The sequence below is a fragment of the Rissa tridactyla genome, chromosome Z, assembly GCF_028500815.1.
Source record: "Rissa tridactyla isolate bRisTri1 chromosome Z, bRisTri1.patW.cur.20221130, whole genome shotgun sequence".
NCBI classification, from domain to species: Eukaryota; Metazoa; Chordata; class Aves; order Charadriiformes; family Laridae; genus Rissa; species Rissa tridactyla.
Window position 1 is genome coordinate 43,404,426 of NC_071497.1, and position 17,733 is coordinate 43,422,158.

A 17,733-nucleotide genomic window follows, 5' to 3' on the forward strand; every position below is an offset into this window, starting at 1 on the left:
ATTGTTCGGACAGTATATCAAATTTGTACAGCATTTTTCATTCACATAAAAGGAGGGGTAGAATTTCAGAGAGAATCCCATAGCAGGAGGATACAAAATCACTACGAATAGCAGACAGCAAGTCTAGCCTGATGGCCATCGGATTCTGAAGTAGCAGCATCTCTGCAGTTCTGCATGCTATTGCCAGAGTAGAAATTTTGGTACATCGAGATACCTACTCTCTAACATGGCAATAAAAGCCAACAGTAACCATTTATTTTTTTTCAACCGGTCAGTGTTGCCTGGATGCAGAAATAGGGCAGCTCAGTTCTGAGAATATATTTCTGATCATTTGATGTATTTATCCCACATGACATTCATTACTATTATTCTATATATATTTTTGTGTAGTGCTATTGTTGTTTAATTTTTACCACACAGCAGCAACAAATTCTCATGCAAGACCAATGCCCAGCTGTTGTAGGCACTAACAAAGAAACAGCATGCTTTTATATATATCGCCCACAGTTGAGATTCAACTCATACCTCTTTAAAGAAGGAAAATAAGCCAACAGAAAACGCGCTCCTCAGGGACTCTGCTCTAAATGAAAGGTGCTGGTACGGGCTATAGAAAACTGAGTATGGAGGATCGACAGAAGAACTAGGTCAGAAAGGCACTCGGGCCTTGCCACATTACCTGTACAAGTATGGCTTCTGAATCACTTTGAATTTCATTTTGTTTCTTTTAAAAAGAACAGTTTAATTCAACAGTTAGGAAACAGTTATCCTTGAGTGGCCATCAGTGATTTGCCAGATTTTTCACATGCATCAGACCCCAAGTGGACCTTGAGGAGACATTTAATGGGCAAGCTGAATAGGCCCTGGTCTTCCTGGAAGAACTGGAAACATTTATGAAAGGCAAATCTGTGAGCACTCACAGGAATGGCATAATTCCCAGGGATTTCCTAGCTGTCAAGAGCTACATCTGATGATAAATCCAATAAATCTGTGATTGCTGCAGCTTAACCTTTCAGTTGCTTTGTTTACAACTTACATCCTCACGGGAGCTATACTATAAACCCCAGAGTTTCTATTGTCTTGATGGAGAATTAGGCTTCCTTTCGTGAAATAGAGCTGCAGCTTCTGGGAGGGTGCCCAGCCCTTCCCCACCTGCCCGCAGGGGCACGACAGACCTTGCCCACTGTAAACTCATTTCAGTGTAGATGGCATGGCTCTTCTCTGACTAAAACCCAAGTGTTTGCTCTCTTTTGGGGCTAACATTTGGTTTCTGGTGAGGCGTTTTATCTTACTCTTTTGTTATGGTAATTGATTTGTTTTAATTGTTCAAGATCCTCTCAGTTTGGCTACAGATAGGCATATTGCCATACTTGATTAGATGCTTATAATCAAATAAGAATTACTTAATAATAAATTATAATTAAAATGCTATAATTGTTTTAAATGCATGAGCATTATGAGCTGAATTCACCCTTCAGGAAAACAAGAATAATGAAGTTGAGTTTTTCCAGGTATGAATTTGCCTTTGCATAGAAAAACTAAAGTACACAAGGCCCTCAAGCCTTAGCAACCTGAAACTATTTTTTATTTCAATTATAAGTATGTATTAAATATGGATTTGATCTGTTACATGCTGAAACAATTGGCATATGTCAGAATAACTAAAAGTTAAACTTGACACTCTATGTTCAGAGTAAATAACAGATATTAATTGCTCTGAGTTTCTGTTTCTATGCTGCTCCCAGCCTACTGACAACTTTTCAGCACAGTATGGTAAATCAGCTTTAAACATAAAACTGTGCTGGAATTTTGACCAAACATTGCCTTTGCAGATGTGTACATACTTAATTTGTAAATGCCAATCTCAATGCACTTCTTCCATAAGACTAATGATTGTAAAACTTTAAGGCTATTGTGCATGAGTTGCTGCAAAAATACTTCTGCTGGTATTATTTTATGGTGGCAAATTTGGTTCGTCTTCCATGTTTAAGTTAAGTGGAGACAATGATCTCACCACCATCACCCTTCTCTTAGCTCAGACCAGGAAACCCTTTCCTCAGCACAATGCTAATCTTTAGGGATCTTCTGTGCTGCAGAAACAGAAGCACTCAGAAAGGATGGGGATGTACCATGGAGAATATCTCATATAATAGACACTTGCAGGGGAGAAGGGCTAATAAATGTACTGTCTTCAAAGTATTAACTCTTTTCTATCTCCGTTTTCAGAAGCAGGCATAGTCTGAACAGCATCCCAGGATGCCAGTCTGAGAAGCAGGACCTGAAAGAAACATCATACATTCAGAGGCTGAGCCATATTCGAGCTTGGCCTAAGTGGGTATAAGGGTGAAATTCAAAGGAGATTGCCCTATTTTTGATGTAGGTTTCTCTGCTTTACTTTTTCTCTTCTCATTTTAAAAGCAAAGGAAAATCATTTCGTACCTTGATATAAGGGAGACACAAGGGTTTTACTGGTGGCCTTTCAAAGAAAATATGAAAAGCAAATGGAGCTTTCAAGCCTGTGAAGGAATAAACCACGTGCTTTGCTCACAGTCCCAAATCCTATCCCCTTATATAAAGTTAAGCACATAATCTTTACCTTATGCTGAACTATTTTACTAAAAGATAGCATAGCATCTGATCTGCCACATTAGATGGGTAGGTCTGCCCTGTTGCAGCTAATTGAGCAAGGAAAGAAAAGGGAACAATATAGAAAACATTGTAGGAGTGTGACAGAACCCAGTCTGTTTTAAGCATATTATGTTTTAAGCATATTATTTACACTTTTCCAAATAATTTTTGTCCTGCTTCAGAGCACCTTTTACAGTCCTATCAGGCTGCAGCACACTGTGTGGCTTTCCCTGAGAAAAGCAGAATCTTATGCATGCCTACATTTTGCTTTCTTTGGGCCAACTGAGGTGAACTGCTGTAGAGGGAGGTTCTGTCTCTGCCTGCTTCCTTAACTGCATGCAGTTAAGACTTTGCTGCTACGTGGTTACTTGCTCTTATGATTCCGTGTGTACCGCCTCCTTTCCTGGGTTTTGCTGGGTTAAAGTGCCTTTAAACACAGAGAAAAGTTACAGGTTTGGTTATTTCTGAGGACACACAAATGACACACAAAGACTTCAAGCATTGCAAACAAACAAAAGAAGAAACATTACTTGCCCTTTGATCAGATCCCTGTATTATTTGCCAAGAAACAAAACCAGCAGCAAGGAGAGAAAACAAGTCTTGAGTCTTCCTATACATTGAAACCTCAGTTTGCCCTCTGTTCTCTGGGGATGCAGAAGGGGTTACCACTACCCGATATACTGCCCCAAAGCCTCATCCAACAGGAGACATGAGCAAAACCATCAGAAAATGTGAACAGACCTGAAAAAGAGGCTGCTCTCTTTTACAGAGATGCTGTCTTTCAGCATTTCTGCGTCCTTCCATGGTGAGGCATTTTGTTGCTCTGCTTCTGTTTCACTGACAGGCTGGCACACCTCTTTGCTAGGGCATTGCATCTACAGAGGATTATGTTCCCATAGGGCATTTCCTCCTTGGCCCCCATTACAGTTTCAGAATTCCAGTGCTTATGGGCAACAAAGACTACACCCAGAACATTCGTATTTACTGTTGGGCTGTGCCAGATACCTCTGCTGCAGCCACAAAGCAGTCAAAATATTATTACATTGTACTGTCTTCGAATGAAAGCCCTACAAGTTCTCACTTACAGGTCACCCAAATGAAGTCACAAAGAGTTTGCAAGACTGAACATGCTGAGGGTTTTTCAGGATCAGATTCTCAACAACTGCGAAGAAAAGATGACTTTCCTTTTGTCTTGTTGCACGTGCACTGGAAAAAAATTCTTCCTCTGTTTCCATATGAACGTACCACATGCTTCAGTTTGCAAGCTTAAAAGGATCTGCTACTACACATCTCCTCCTCTGCTGACCTGGTTCTTCTGTCCTGCATCTTCTGAAGGACTAAGACCATAAGGTGTATGTTTGTCGTATGACGACAACACAAATTATTCCATGTGTAAAAGTCATGAGGTTTCTACAGCCTGGGTAACTTCTCATCATTCTCCAGGGTCTGACAACGTCCCCAAATCATAGGGAGGGTGCAAACGAGCCTGCATCATGCCCCTTGCATTGAGCTTTGCTTAAGCAAATAGTGGTGCTGCTACTTGGAACTGCTCTGTAAATTACACTAAACTGTAGCCCAGCAGGGCTTGAGAACACTTCAGGTTTTTTTAATAGCAGCAGGATACATGCCTATTCTAATAGTCCTGATAGAAAACCCAACCTGCCCCGTGGATACAGTGAGAAAAGCAAAGCTGTGGCTTGACAACGGGAACAGCAGGACTTACCCTGATTATTTCTCTTGAAAAATATGTTACGTATTTTCTCTTCCCCCCTCAAGGATCTGCATGTAATTTTCATGTAACATGAAAAATAACACATCTAGCTAACAGATCTAGCAGAGAATACGAGAAATCTCCTTCCACTCATTGAGCTCTGGACTGTGTTATCTATCAGTTGAAACTACGTTTCTCTACATTTCAGACAAATAAGGAGAAGACCTCCTTCTCTGCTAAAATGAATTTGGTGAGGGAGCAAAAGTCAGTAGCCTGTCTGTCCAGCCAGTAAACCAAACGGAGGTAGGCTTAAAGTAGGAGCACAGAGTGCCTTGGTTCCCCTGCAGACAACAAACCAACAGGTCTGCTTCTCAGCAAAGTTCCATTCAGACATCTGTTTAAATAAGGGCTTTGTAAATTTTCACTAAGTCGTATAAATCCTCTCCCACATATCAATAGAACTTTATTTTAGAGGAAGAGAATGCACACGGATGCATTAATCAAAAGCTAACTATATGATATGTCAGCAGCTAATGAAAAACGAAGACCTATACTCCTTTAGGGTAACGACAACTTCCCACAGGGTCCACTGTGATAACGAACAGTCAGAGCCTCAGTACCAACAGTGACAACACAACCAAACAACCACTAAATGGGATCTTTTAAAGCTGTGGCCCATGACGAGGTTGAGGACAAGTTCAGTCTCTGCCAATATGCTTTCAGCACCTAAAAGCATCTTGGTTTTGAGTTGATAATTACAGTGTGCTGAGCCAAGCAGCTGTCACTAAGGAACAGGAGCTGCCCAAATGCAGGAAAATGCATAGAAGTTTACTGGCTGATTTATCACACAATAATGAATCTAGTTACAGTCTTTTCAGGCAGGAAAGTGAAAGACTGAAAGAGGGAGGAAAAAAAAGAGGAAAGGGAGGAAGCAAGAGCTTTGAACATTTTGTTCCAGTCAGTTTCCAAGACAGAGGAAAACACCAGGCGTGATTCAATCTAAGGATGTCCTCCCACAGCCCCGCTGTTGCTGGAGAAGTGGCCACTGGGCAGATACCCGAGCACGCATTTCCCAACGCACACAGACCCAGTCTTTGCCAAGACGTGAACTCTCGCTGATGGCAGCAGCACACACACACAGCAGGGCAAACAAGAAGAAGAACAGCAGAAATGGCTGAACGAACTTTATTCAGGATCTGACATACGATGTCAGTATAACGAACATGACCTAAAGAAGAGTGTTACACTCATAAGCAGACTGAGTTGGCAGCTCTGACCAATTAGTATCAGTTAATTTTATGGTGATGGCTAGTACACATGTATGATATTCTGTAAAAGCTTAATAGATGTCACCATAAATCATAGTCACCTTTCTCCCCTGTGCTTCTTATATTTGGAAAGTACTTACAGTTGAATCTTCTGTAATACTTGTTGTAGACTTAAGTGAATGCAAATGTAATTCTGGCAGTCTCTGCAAGAAACCAAAAATGCATGGACCAGAGAAATTCTCTTCTCACCTAGCATCTATATGATTGTTGCTTTTAAAAAACAAAGCTGTTTTGTTCCAACTGCTGCACACCATGATATTTACAGCAACTGTAGTCTGCACAGAACAAAGATAGGCAAAATGTGGTTTTCTTCTCCCCTTCCTTCTGAAGTTCAAGTTCTCTCCAGAGCAATAAATACCAGCTGCCTACATACTCATGCACTTGGAAAGCATTTTGAGCAGCAGTAACCAACAAAAATGGCTGCTACATTTGTTGAACTGTAATGGCAGAATACCCCATGTGCTTATCAGTGAAGGAAATATTAAAAAGTATCATCATTTTTATTGTTACCAGTGAAACAGCTGGATTTTTGTCTCAAATTGCTCGGAACTGGCACTTGCAGCTAAGGAAACGGGTGTTGTCTGTTGATATGCACACCGTACACCGTCTGCACTTCACTAAAACACTGAGATAGATACACAAAGCATTATTGTTAGCCCTACAGACAAGATGTCACCAGGCTAGATTAACAGACCACTTTACAAGCAGCATTGATTAACTGTTGCCTCCTGCAAGACCACCACCAGCAGGAGGGCAAGTACAGACCTGCTTTTAGGAGGGACTGGTCTGAATCCTGTTGGGGAGATGGAGGGCTACTTTGCCTTTTGGTAGTACAACATCCACAAAATGATCCTCAAGGAATTTCCAGGACTCTGTGTTTCTAGCCTGCCTTTCTAGTCAGAATTTGAAGGAGAAGAGGAAGGGTCAGAAGCTAACGTGATTATTTATAAGCCAATTTCAAGATTTATTGGGTAGTTTTTCCAGTGTTTTCCCACGTGCAACTCTCAACTTACAGGCTAGTGTGTTGCTTTCACTATTGCTTCTGTGACATTTATTTTTCCCTTGTTGTAACATTTTCTTTGATATGAGAATGGTAATTCAGCCACATGTTCCAGGAATGTAACAGGCTCTAACTGCAAAAATAACCATTACTGATTTGCATTTTTCCTTACAGAGAAACTACAGAGAGGCAACATTGTTTGCTTCTGAAACCTAGACACAGACACACATAGAGATGAAAAGCTATTTGTCATCACCACTCTGGCAAACAGCTCTTATGAGGCTTCTGCTGAGTGAATCCCTTTATCATTGTTTCCCCCACCTAGAAAATAAGGCCAGAAATGCTTACCTAGCTGTTTCATAATAGCGGGGTGTTTTTATTTAAATATTAATTAGTTTCTATTTGGACAACGTCACAAAGCTATGAAGTGTAGGTTTTGTATTCATCAAAGTTCTTATTTGGTATATTTTGAATACAATGACCCAAACTCCTCACTGCCATCACTTTCTTGATTTCAAAATCTCAAGTGGAAACTCTTCAGATACGGATTTGCCTGCAATGAATACTTTCCTTTATTTTTACAGATCCTGGCCTTCTTAAAGTTTAAGTGCATTGTAATACAGTCAAAAATAAAAGCAACTGGAAAGAAAAAAAAATACATTCAGAATAAAGATTTTACAACACCACTGTTTCTCTTGCATTGCCTTCAGTGTTATCTTGTATGTCATGAAACTAATCCTGCTCTTGCTCACAAAATGTAGAGTGAGAAACCCAGCGGAGTCCTTCTAGATTAACAGTCACACAGAGAAGCTGCTGAAGAAAGCAATTAAGAAACCCATAGTGTTCCCTAATTTAAAAACAAAAAAACCAAACACTTGCTATGAACAAAAGACAATGTGAGGTCTGCTGCTTAGCTAACTGCCCTAATTCTTTGCTTACTCCAGTCTGTATGTTGTTAGTTTACAGTCTTTTATGTACCATCCCGCATAAAAATAAACAGACCCTCGGGGATTAACATACCACAACCAGCACTCCAAAACTACTTGCAGTAGCTCCCTTTCCACACCTTCATAAATGTAAATAAACAAAGATTTCTGAACAGGAGCTACTGGAATAATTTTCCTTCATATTGTGCCAAGCAGGCATCAGAAATGCCAGTTGTTGCAGAAATTGGGGAAAAGGGTAAACTGTGTCCTAACGAGGGCTATTCTAGATAAACATCTGAACAACATCATTGGGAAAAAAAATGTCAAGACTATTTTAAAAGGTATTTTTGCCCATAATTTACCAAGTTGAAAGCTGGCTACAGTAGCTAGGAGGAAGTGGTTCAAGAACCTGCATTATCCCTGCTACTGCACAAAAAGTACTGTGCTTTCACATCTGGACCTTCCCAAAAGCCCTAGTTAAGGACAGCTGTGACAACTCCTGCTCCAGTACAGCGTTTTTAGTTCAAGCCCAGCTCTGCAGGAATCTGATACAACTTTCCCAAACCAGTGACAGGCTTGTCACTGACATTGAGGGGAACCTGAAACAAGCAGTCTCACAGAAAAGAGGTACATCTTGCCTCAGAAATACCTCAGAAATCCGACAGGTTGTGGGTTTGAATTAAACGACAGTACATGCATAGCAAATGTGCTATATACTGCAGCTTTCCACCCAGTAATTCATGTCTGCAGATACACAGGAGAGGACGATCATCCACACCATGGAGTTTATTGTCTCCAGTGAGAAGCACAAGACTGAACTGCTGATGGGCTTGTGAAGTGACACACGGGAGAAATGTGGGCAGGGTGCAGTATGAACTCTGAAAAAAAGAAAAGGAAGATGACTAAACTGCTCCAGTTCAAAAGAAAGGGAATCTCCAGACCTCAGTTGATTAGTAAAATTAATCAGAATTTCTCCTGTCTCACTTAGGCATTTTAGGTCCTGTCAATTTAGATTTCTGCATCCTGAACAGCCTGTTACAGCTACTCAGGAACAAGCTAAACATCTGCCCTGCAAAGACTCCTTAAAGATTTGATACAACATTTTAATTAAACGCTCTCCCTAGTACAGCAAGGATTTGTCCATATCCAAACCAACACCACAGCCCTTGTTTCTGCACAGTGCTGGGGTTTTTTTTTTCTGTTACACTTGACAACCATATTTGAGGTTGCTTAGGAAAAAAGACAGAAACTTTTGCTAGCTTATTTATCAATACTTCTTAGAGACTGAATTTTATTTTGATGCCACATATTGCGCAGCTGCCAGCCTGTTAGAAATACTTCTGCATCCCATGTGGTTAGTTATCCTACAATTTGAAAAAGCTTGTGATCTCTTATGGAACTTTGCAGATGTAGTTCCCTCATCCTCCCAGGCTATAGCATGACAATGCTTGCCAGAACACAGGCTCTGGCACAGACTTTGGAGACGGATGTTGAAAGGTTACACAATTTTGCAATAAATTCATTATGATCAAGCAGCACCAGTTAAAGCGATCACTCTCCTGGCCAAAGAAATAAGTGAGGAAAAGAAAAACAAAAAAACCAAGTCTTCGCTTTTCTGATGTCCTGTTGCATCAAAGCACAGGTTGCAACAAGCTGAGAAAATGTAATGTGCTTCAACGTCTTTTTCAGTTGCTATGGTACAGTTTCTTATGGAAAATTCCTTGTTCTGCGTGATGTTTTTCCTGCCTCATTTGGGATGGCAGAACCGTTCCTTGTGTCACCTGAGAAACCGGGCTGTCAGTTTCCACCTATTGGTGAGAAAGAAACTCATCAGCAGCAGAACTCAATGGAAAATTCCTCGGGTAGAAGTTTCTGCGCTGGAGGCCAACATGACAGTGGGAGGAAGGATGGATGGGTCGAGGCCAGGAGAGCTACGCAGGAGATCTGTCTTCCACCTCAGGGCCAGTCACAGATTTCCTGCGCGAGCTGGGGCAAGGGATTTAATCCCTGTGACTCCCTGCTCATGCAGCCAGGACCGGAAGCATCCTTCCCCCATTCTTCACCCTGTGCGCGAAGCCCCAGGTCTGTAACCTGCCCACAGGCCAACCAACTAGCTCCAGGTTACAGGAGCGGGGCCACAGCCCAAAAGCTCTTCAGGCAGGGGTTATCTGCAGCTGCAGAGTCCCACAATGCTTTGCACAGTGAGATCTTGTTTGAACCTTGGGGTTCTAAAGTACCGCACACAAATAATAATTGCATTGTTCTCCTCTCTTAAGGAAAAATAGGCAAGGAGGGAAAACTCCAGCTTTACTGTACAGCCAAGCAGGAAAAAACATTTAGCTTTCAGAGGAAATCCGCAATCTATTTTCTGCAAATTGCCAGAAACACAGTATAAAAAATGGTATTATAGCATCACAGTAGTGACACAAAGCAATCAGGGATAGGGCCTTTTCACTAGGTCAATTTCTTTTATGGATTAGTTGGAAGTAATCCGATTTTAATGTGACATTTTTCCTGCTGGAATTTTTTTCCTTCCAATCAAAAAATAATTAGATTCCACCACTTTTGATTCATGACAAAACCAGACCATGGTTAAAATAAAATAAAAACGGTGTTAACATTTTAATGCAGTTGGATACCTGCCGTACTTCAGAATGCCGAAATTCCCATGGGCTCCCTATGGTGCTGAGAAGAGCTTTTGACCTCTCTGAGGAAATGGGTTTTGAAAATAATAAATGCATAAGTGCTTGCAAAGAGACTCCTTTAGTAACGTCTATCATGGGAATGAAGAACATTCAAGATGTGACAATGCAATTGCACTCCATGGGACAAATTTGCTGTTGATGCCAATGTTTAAAGCTCCATTGACTTCAGTGGAGTTTCACCCTTTGATCCAATAAGGTTTGGACTTGTTGGATATCACTTGCAGTTACATACAACCACTTTTGTCTTTTAGAGTCCCTCCCCCTCCCAGGTAAGCTCAACAAGAAAATTAATGGAAATAGGTATAGGAATGAAAGAAAACATACCAAATATTAATTGAACGCAAGTCAGGACATTCAAAATTTTGATTCCCACAGCACTAACTTCAGCATAAAGCCAGTCCAAAAATTTGACTGAAAAATGTTAATGGTGTAAAATAAGAGTTTCAAATATTTGGCAGCAGGAAAATGTTGCTTTCCAGTTACCTTTCTGGCTTTATAAAGCAAAGAATCAAATTCAGCGTTCCAAAGTGGAAAAATGCCCCACCCCCCAAAAAAAAAAAAATCTTACCCATAATTTTGAAACATTTCCCCAAATAAACTTTTCATTTTAAAATACCAAATTATTTAAATTTTATTAAGATGCATATTTTTCCATTTCAACACTTCAATTCAAAACTTGAGACAAAATTGAATCAAGTGCCCTCTGCTTTAACTTACATTCTGATTTTAAAGCAGAAAGTAATTTTGAAATGCTGAAATCTCCCATGGGAGGAAAATTCTATTTTTGAACAGCTATACTTCTGTGCATTTAAAATCTCAGCTATTACCCTGGAACTTTGGAGGAGGAGAAGTTGTACTGAAGATGGAATAATTCAGTAAAGGCTGCATTATTCTGGTTGTACAAAGTGGTAAAGGCACTAGGACTTTCCTCTTTCACTTTGCATTACAGTGGAGGAACCACTCTTTCAAGGCTATCATCAGATGAAGAGCTGGATGCCAATCTCATACAGAAGCCTATGCAGGATGCCTGCACATCAGCACATTGCTCCACTGATCATTTTTCTCACCCTTATCCAGAGGCTATCAAATTTGATTACCAAGAAACCTATTGAGAAAAAACCTTTGCAAGTGGAAAGGATGTGGAGAATGGAAATTAACACTCAGCTTTAAGCATGGCAAAGTTGTAAGCAAGATCTAATGAACTTGTAGAAGTTTGAACCAAAATGCAAGAATTGAATACAACCAGCTTTTGACAAATTTTACGTCCTGATCTGAATGCTGTGAGTTAAAAGTAATTGCTCAGAAAACTTCTCTCATACTGAACAAAATGATAATCATCAAAGAAGGATTCTGCAATTTAACTCCTATGCTACCGCAAATGATGGTCAATGTACAAATCCTTTGGAACAGCAAAAGTTTTGCATACAGCAGTACTTTTGTGCTAGAACCCGCCATTCGGATTATGATGGGCTATTTCATCTTCAGAAAGGTTACTGCAGTTATATTAATATCCCTAATACAAAGGAAATCCTTTGGCTCCTCTGCTTTTCAGCAACCAAAGCAAATCATGATACCTCTTATATATCCAGTCCCTTTGATAATCACAAGCACTGCTGTTAACATTTCCCTTATCCCAGCACCCTAATAATCTTTCACTTCATGTCTCCAGCAGCACAAGTAGCAGCTGGGGTCTGGAGGTGTGGAGCATGGATGGTACAGAAAAAAGCAGTGACCCAGAAGAGCTTTTTGTTCTTCAGCTGTCTTGTACTCTATTGATCCTTTCACACACCCCAAAGATATGAGACATTTTATAATTATGACCATAATGAAACGCCATCAGGGACTCCAGAGGACTTCCCTGTTGAACATCTAGAGAAGAATAAACATACGTTTAAAAGCTGTAAAACCAAATGAACAAACGGTTAAAGCTGCAGATACCAGGCTCTGCCATGCTGACCTCTGGTTCTCCTCACTGAAGCCCAAGAGGAGCGTGGATAAAATTCCCTTCCCAACCTGACCCGGATATTCAATTAGTTGGCTGTCAGGATGAAATGCAGGGAAGAGGGAAAGCTCGATGAACACATCAGCCTAGTGAAAGGCAATTAATAAGATCCTTAATCAAACACTGCTGCTTTTAACAAGTCAGCTAATGTATCAAAAGCAAAGCCTTACTCGCCCAAATCCTTTTGCTCCCTAAATCCAAATCCTGAAGTCATGTTGTCAGGGAGGGCAAAACCTAGGTAGTGACTTTAATTGCTTGAACTTTGGAACAGCACAGCTGCAAAATATTGGCTTAATTGGAGTAAATGACCAAAAGGCCTACCCTTTTGTCTCTCTTATCTTTTATTTCCTTTTTCCTCCCCCACCCTCTCCTTCCTTCTCTTTGTGTGGGAGGGGGATATTTGTACACTTCACTGTCTCACAGGATGCTACTTCTTACTGGAGTCCTCTCTGGTTATTACTTGGATACACACAAGTTGTGGGCTTTTGTATTTTCCCTGCAGTTTCTCTGTTGTCTGAGCATTATTTATCTTCTTCATCTTTGTGATGTTAGTTCAGTTTTGTCCTGTCTAATTTTTTTTATTAGTAATTTTGTTTATATTTATGCCATGTGTAGAACAGTGTCACCCTTAACAACATGCTTGCTGGCTTAAACAACACCTAGAGATAAGAATATTTTCTTCATATTTGCAACACGAGGTATTCCCCGTAGCAAAGCCTGAGAACGTACAGTGAAATCTGCCCATATAGAGCAGCTGCCTGTTAAAAGTAAAAAGTGAAACATTAAAGAGTCTTTGTTGCCTTTCCTTTGTTCCGTAATTTTGTTGTAAGAGAGTTAAGAGATTGAATATATTCACATACTTCATATTTTTTGCATTCATGGGTACAGTGTGCATTTTGTAAGTCTTTACACTACTTTTCCCTGATGCTTTGCTCCACCACCTTTCATTGGGTTGAAGAGGAGGGGACAAGAAGCTTTTTGTTTCCTATGAATTAAACCATCACCGTCTGTGGATCAGACTGAGTACTAGCTGCCTAAAACTGCGATTTTATTTACAGTCATCCTATAGCTTGCACAACTTAAACAACACCACACACCAAAAACCTCAATAATTCAAGTACATTGGGATGCAGAAACGCTTACTTTCCACAGTATTAAATGGCTGATTAGTTTACTTAAAAGCAACAACCCAAAAGCTAATTCCAAATACTTTTGTCACAGACAATGAGGTTTGTCACAGACGAGGTTAAATAAAGCTTGTTCCACCACAGAATCTGAGATACAAAGAAAACAGTGGTTGCTGGTTTTGGCTCGAATGTGTTCAAATAGGCTTTGACCTATGGCCTTCTTATCCTGATTACCCAGAGAGGTAACATGCCATGCAAAACTGCAAGTCCAGCTCAGTGCTGCCGGCATGGCTTCTCAGGATCTGTCAGCAGAAAGCAGCGCAGGGAATGATGGGCAGCTTGTGACTGCGGAGGGTTTATACCTGAGCTTGTAAACTATTATTTCATTTTCTTATTATAAAAGCATGGAGATCAAGGACAGATTTAAACCCAGGATTGCTATCTTTCCTTAGACTGCATTTCCATTTAAATTATTGCCCTTCTTTCTTAAAAATTAAAACTGCCAGCATCGAGATACATTTCTGCAGCCGCTTTGTTCTTAGCACTTCTCTGAATTTGTCCTGTCTTTCTGAGGAGATACGTAAAAATAGCCCTCTGTAAGAGGAGAGAAATTCAAGGGACTATTCCAACACAACTTTTCTGCAGTCTGCTGCCGTATTTCTTTATCATAGGGCAGACACTAGTCTCTCAGCTATTTAAATGTCTCCCAGCACAGCCTTTGGCTGCAGTCACGGAAGAATCAGGAAGTTTCAGGAAGACAGCACTTGAGATGGTTTAGCTAATGAATGGTGTGGATTTTAACGTGTGTGCTTGTATACAGTATACCGATAGAGAAAGGTCAGAGAAACCGTAACAAAATGTTTCTAAAAGCTTTTATGGACATTTGGATGGAACGACTGGTCTGATGAGGCCAAGAACTCATTGTGGGTGGGCACAGTCTTTTATATATGATGAAAAATAAATATTGCACGCTCAGGCAGCGAGTCTGTCCCAAGACAAGACCAAAGCAAACAAAATTCAGAGATTTCTCTGTACACTTTCTCTCCACTATTAAGAAAAACACCTGATGCTTTTCTGTGCTTTTCCCATAGAAAGTGCTCCACATATTTCTGTTTACATATTCTGTCAATAAATATAAGCTGCAAAGGTGAGATGGCAAAGCTGTCTTCCGCAACAGCACCTGTGTGCTTTGTTCTATCTTGAAACTATCCTAACCTTCAGTCAAGAAATTTTACCAGTCCAAGATAAATCTCTTAGCAGTTTGTTTAATGCTGCCATTTACCGCAGTTCTGTTTCAGATGTTGAGGCCAAATTCAAAACAAACAGAGATCAATAGGCTGGAAAGACTCATGATGATTAAAATGGGAAATCAATTCTGGATTTGGCCTCTAGAGGAAAGCTATCACTGAAAAGAAAAGTCAAAACTTCTCTCTTCTTCCTCATTTCTGAAAGACATACTTTATTTTGCACTGTGTTTATTCCTCAGTGTGGTACAATTTCAGGGTTCTCTAAAATGCTGCCATTAAAAGAGGTAAAAAACTGTAACCTTAAAGTGCAATACAACATAGTGATAAATGTGCAAAACCAATTCCAGTGAGGAGATGTGCTGCATCAAAATGCATAATGCTAAAGACTTCAATGAGTTGGGAAATAGTCACTCTCTAGTAAAATAAGGATTGTTGCAAACAGAATTCAGATGAACTTTTAGAAGGATTCACTGCATCTGCAAGGAAAGCAAAAGGCTTGTGCCTTCCTCTCCAGAAGCAAAATCTAAGGCCAAAAAAGAAATATATTATCCAAGAAGGACCATGTGAATTTTGAGGCTTAAGTCTATGCTCCTATACCACACCTTCAGGATGAGAACTGTGATTTACGTGTCTCAAACCACACTTCACTGAAAACATACACCCGATGTCTTCTCTCAGGGTTAAGCACAAGACTGAAAGGACCCTTCCTGCAAGGCTGAGTTGAACACAGAGGTTTTGGGCTCCATGTCTGATGCCTGCTGGGCCTGACTGTGGCAGCTGAAGGGGTCCAGCCTGCGAATCCAGCCTCCACAGTGGTGGCCAGAGCATTGATGTGACTTGAAATCAAAGGCAGTTTACACATGTAGTCAGCCACAGGCTGCAGGAGCTGAAGGATGGTGGGTTTGCCTCTGCCCTTCCCCTGTTGCAGAGGGGTGGGTAGCAGTCCCTTCTCCGGGCACACTGTGGATGCAGTGAGGGTTCAGAGCCCTTGGGGAAGTACCAAAGGCTTACCTTGGTCATTACATTGGGTGCAGGACACTAGCGCACTTCTGATGATGCTAACACTGTTTCACATCATTTCCTACCAGGACAGATGAGTGCCAGCTCTCTGCTGCAACGGCTGAGGGTGCTGGCAAGCTGTGAGCCTCTGGCATTTTAGCTGCTTCTGATCCCTCTTCTCTGCTTTCCTGGGCTTGAGGGTGCTGGCCACAGGAGGGTATAAATATGTTGCTGTTAATGTTGGGGAAGCTGCTACATACCATACCGGGAATATCTGATGGTTTATCAGACAGGATGGTTCATTGGACAGGATTAGTACTTAAAAAAGGACATCAATCTTTATGTCACACAGCATAAGCCAATCTCTATGAGTTGGAAGACGTGGATTCAGGCTTATTAGATAGTTATTTGATGAAGGGTTTCTAATAGGTACGGTATCAGCCTTTTTTAGGTACCAGAAAAGTTACTACTGAGGTCCACTGTAGTAATTTGTTCATTCCCAAAATGAGAAGATACAGTATGCAAAATGAGGTTAGGATTTACCATCAACATAGACAGGATCAGCATTGCTGGACAACGATAACACAAATCATCTTACTCTCACCTGATGATACAGCACCTTTGTGCACTCCCCATTGCACAAGTGAACTTCACGGACCGAAGCACCACAAGCACATGACAACATGGACAGTCCTGGAAAGAGCAACCTTGTGTAACAGGGTACTTCCACTTCTACATCAGAGGATGAAGAACGAGCCCATAAGCTTTTGCCTTGTGCTTTTTACCACCCAAGAAGGAGCTTTTCAAGCTTTCTCACACAGTGCCGGTCAATGCATTTCTATCTGGAGGCACTCCCATTGCTATTCCAGTCTCAACAGCCTCCTGAGTGAAGACTGCAAATACTGCAGAACAGTTGCTTTTCTTCTGATGAGAATAAAACAGGCACAAGACAAATCATGTCCTCCTGCACAAGCGGTCAGAGCAAATCAGTCATGTATTGTTCTTTCTTTGCCAAAGGCTGAGACTGAGGTTCTTTTTCTTTTCCTTTTCCTTTTCCATTTGTTTCTCCTTTTTTCTGTTCCTCCCTACTTTGTGTGGGACATGTTCCCCTTCATGGGTATTGTTTTCAGCTATTTCTTTCTTTTTGTTAAGGCAGCCACAGGCATTCCAGGCTGTGGGCACCATAAAAATGAGAGCACATCCTTGAAAGACAGCCTAAGAAATGAAATCTAAACAAATCCTAAGCAACACTCAGAGATGAGAGGAGCTGTGTGGGAACGGCTTCACTTCAGAAAGTTTCTAACTGAAAATGTAGCTCAAAGAAGTATTCATAATGGCAGCTGAAAATTCTGTCAAATCTGGATTTCCCTCAAAATGATATAAATTGGAAGTTGTTTGATGCTAGATTTGGCTTCTCACTATCCAATCTTGGGAATAAATAACCATGTGATGAAGACAACCACCTCACTTTCCATTCTGTCTTTCCAGTACTGTGAGAAACAAACCAAGGTGAGAGAAGAGGGAAAGGGAGTGCTGCTGTGAAGTCAGCTTCGCTTCCCATTTCCTTAACTCTGACTCCAACCCTCCAGTACAACTCAGTGCCACTCAAGGGATCCTCTTGGAGATTGAAAGCCTTTTTCTGCACCCTGCAACCTGTACAATTACTGACCATCAACAGAGTTTCCAGCAACCAGTTTCAAAGGCTTTTAGGCAGCTAAAGGCAAAGCAATCATCTACTGGAATTGTCCAAAGTACTAAGCTGACTAATGCTCTGATTTCTATTGACCAGACTTTACACTTCCAAGCTGTTCAGGGGCTTTTTAGAGAACCAGTTAGTTGTTGATTTAGCACCTGAATGCCTTTAGGATGCTCATTTCATGTGCTTAGCTGACATCTGAGAATGGAATTTAGATTCCCTAAATGCAGAAATTAAAAAAAAAAAAATCCTAAAGACATTATTAGTTGTACAGAGATACACTGCAATTTAGAGAAACAGGCAATAATTGGTATGCATACACCACATATTTTTTCTAAATGTAAACAATACCTCCATGCAATACATT

The 17,733-nt window shown here is 40.8% G+C and overlaps 1 protein-coding gene across 3 annotated transcripts in view; it reads right to left on the reverse strand.

Moving 5' to 3' along the window:
• The window catches only part of NTRK2 (neurotrophic receptor tyrosine kinase 2), a 210,892-nt gene that overhangs the window by 62,204 nt on the left and 130,955 nt on the right, over positions 1 to 17,733 (reverse strand). Inside the window, exon 14 of one of the 3 annotated variants that reach the window (XM_054185017.1) lies at positions 9,373 to 9,398. The exons of the other annotated variants lie outside the window; for them this stretch is intronic. Coding sequence (XP_054040992.1) covers positions 9,388 to 9,398 — 11 coding nt within the window. The 3' untranslated portion in view covers positions 9,373 to 9,387. Of the gene's footprint in view, positions 1 to 9,372; positions 9,399 to 17,733 lie in introns of those variants that run through there. 3 annotated transcript variants of the gene reach the window in all.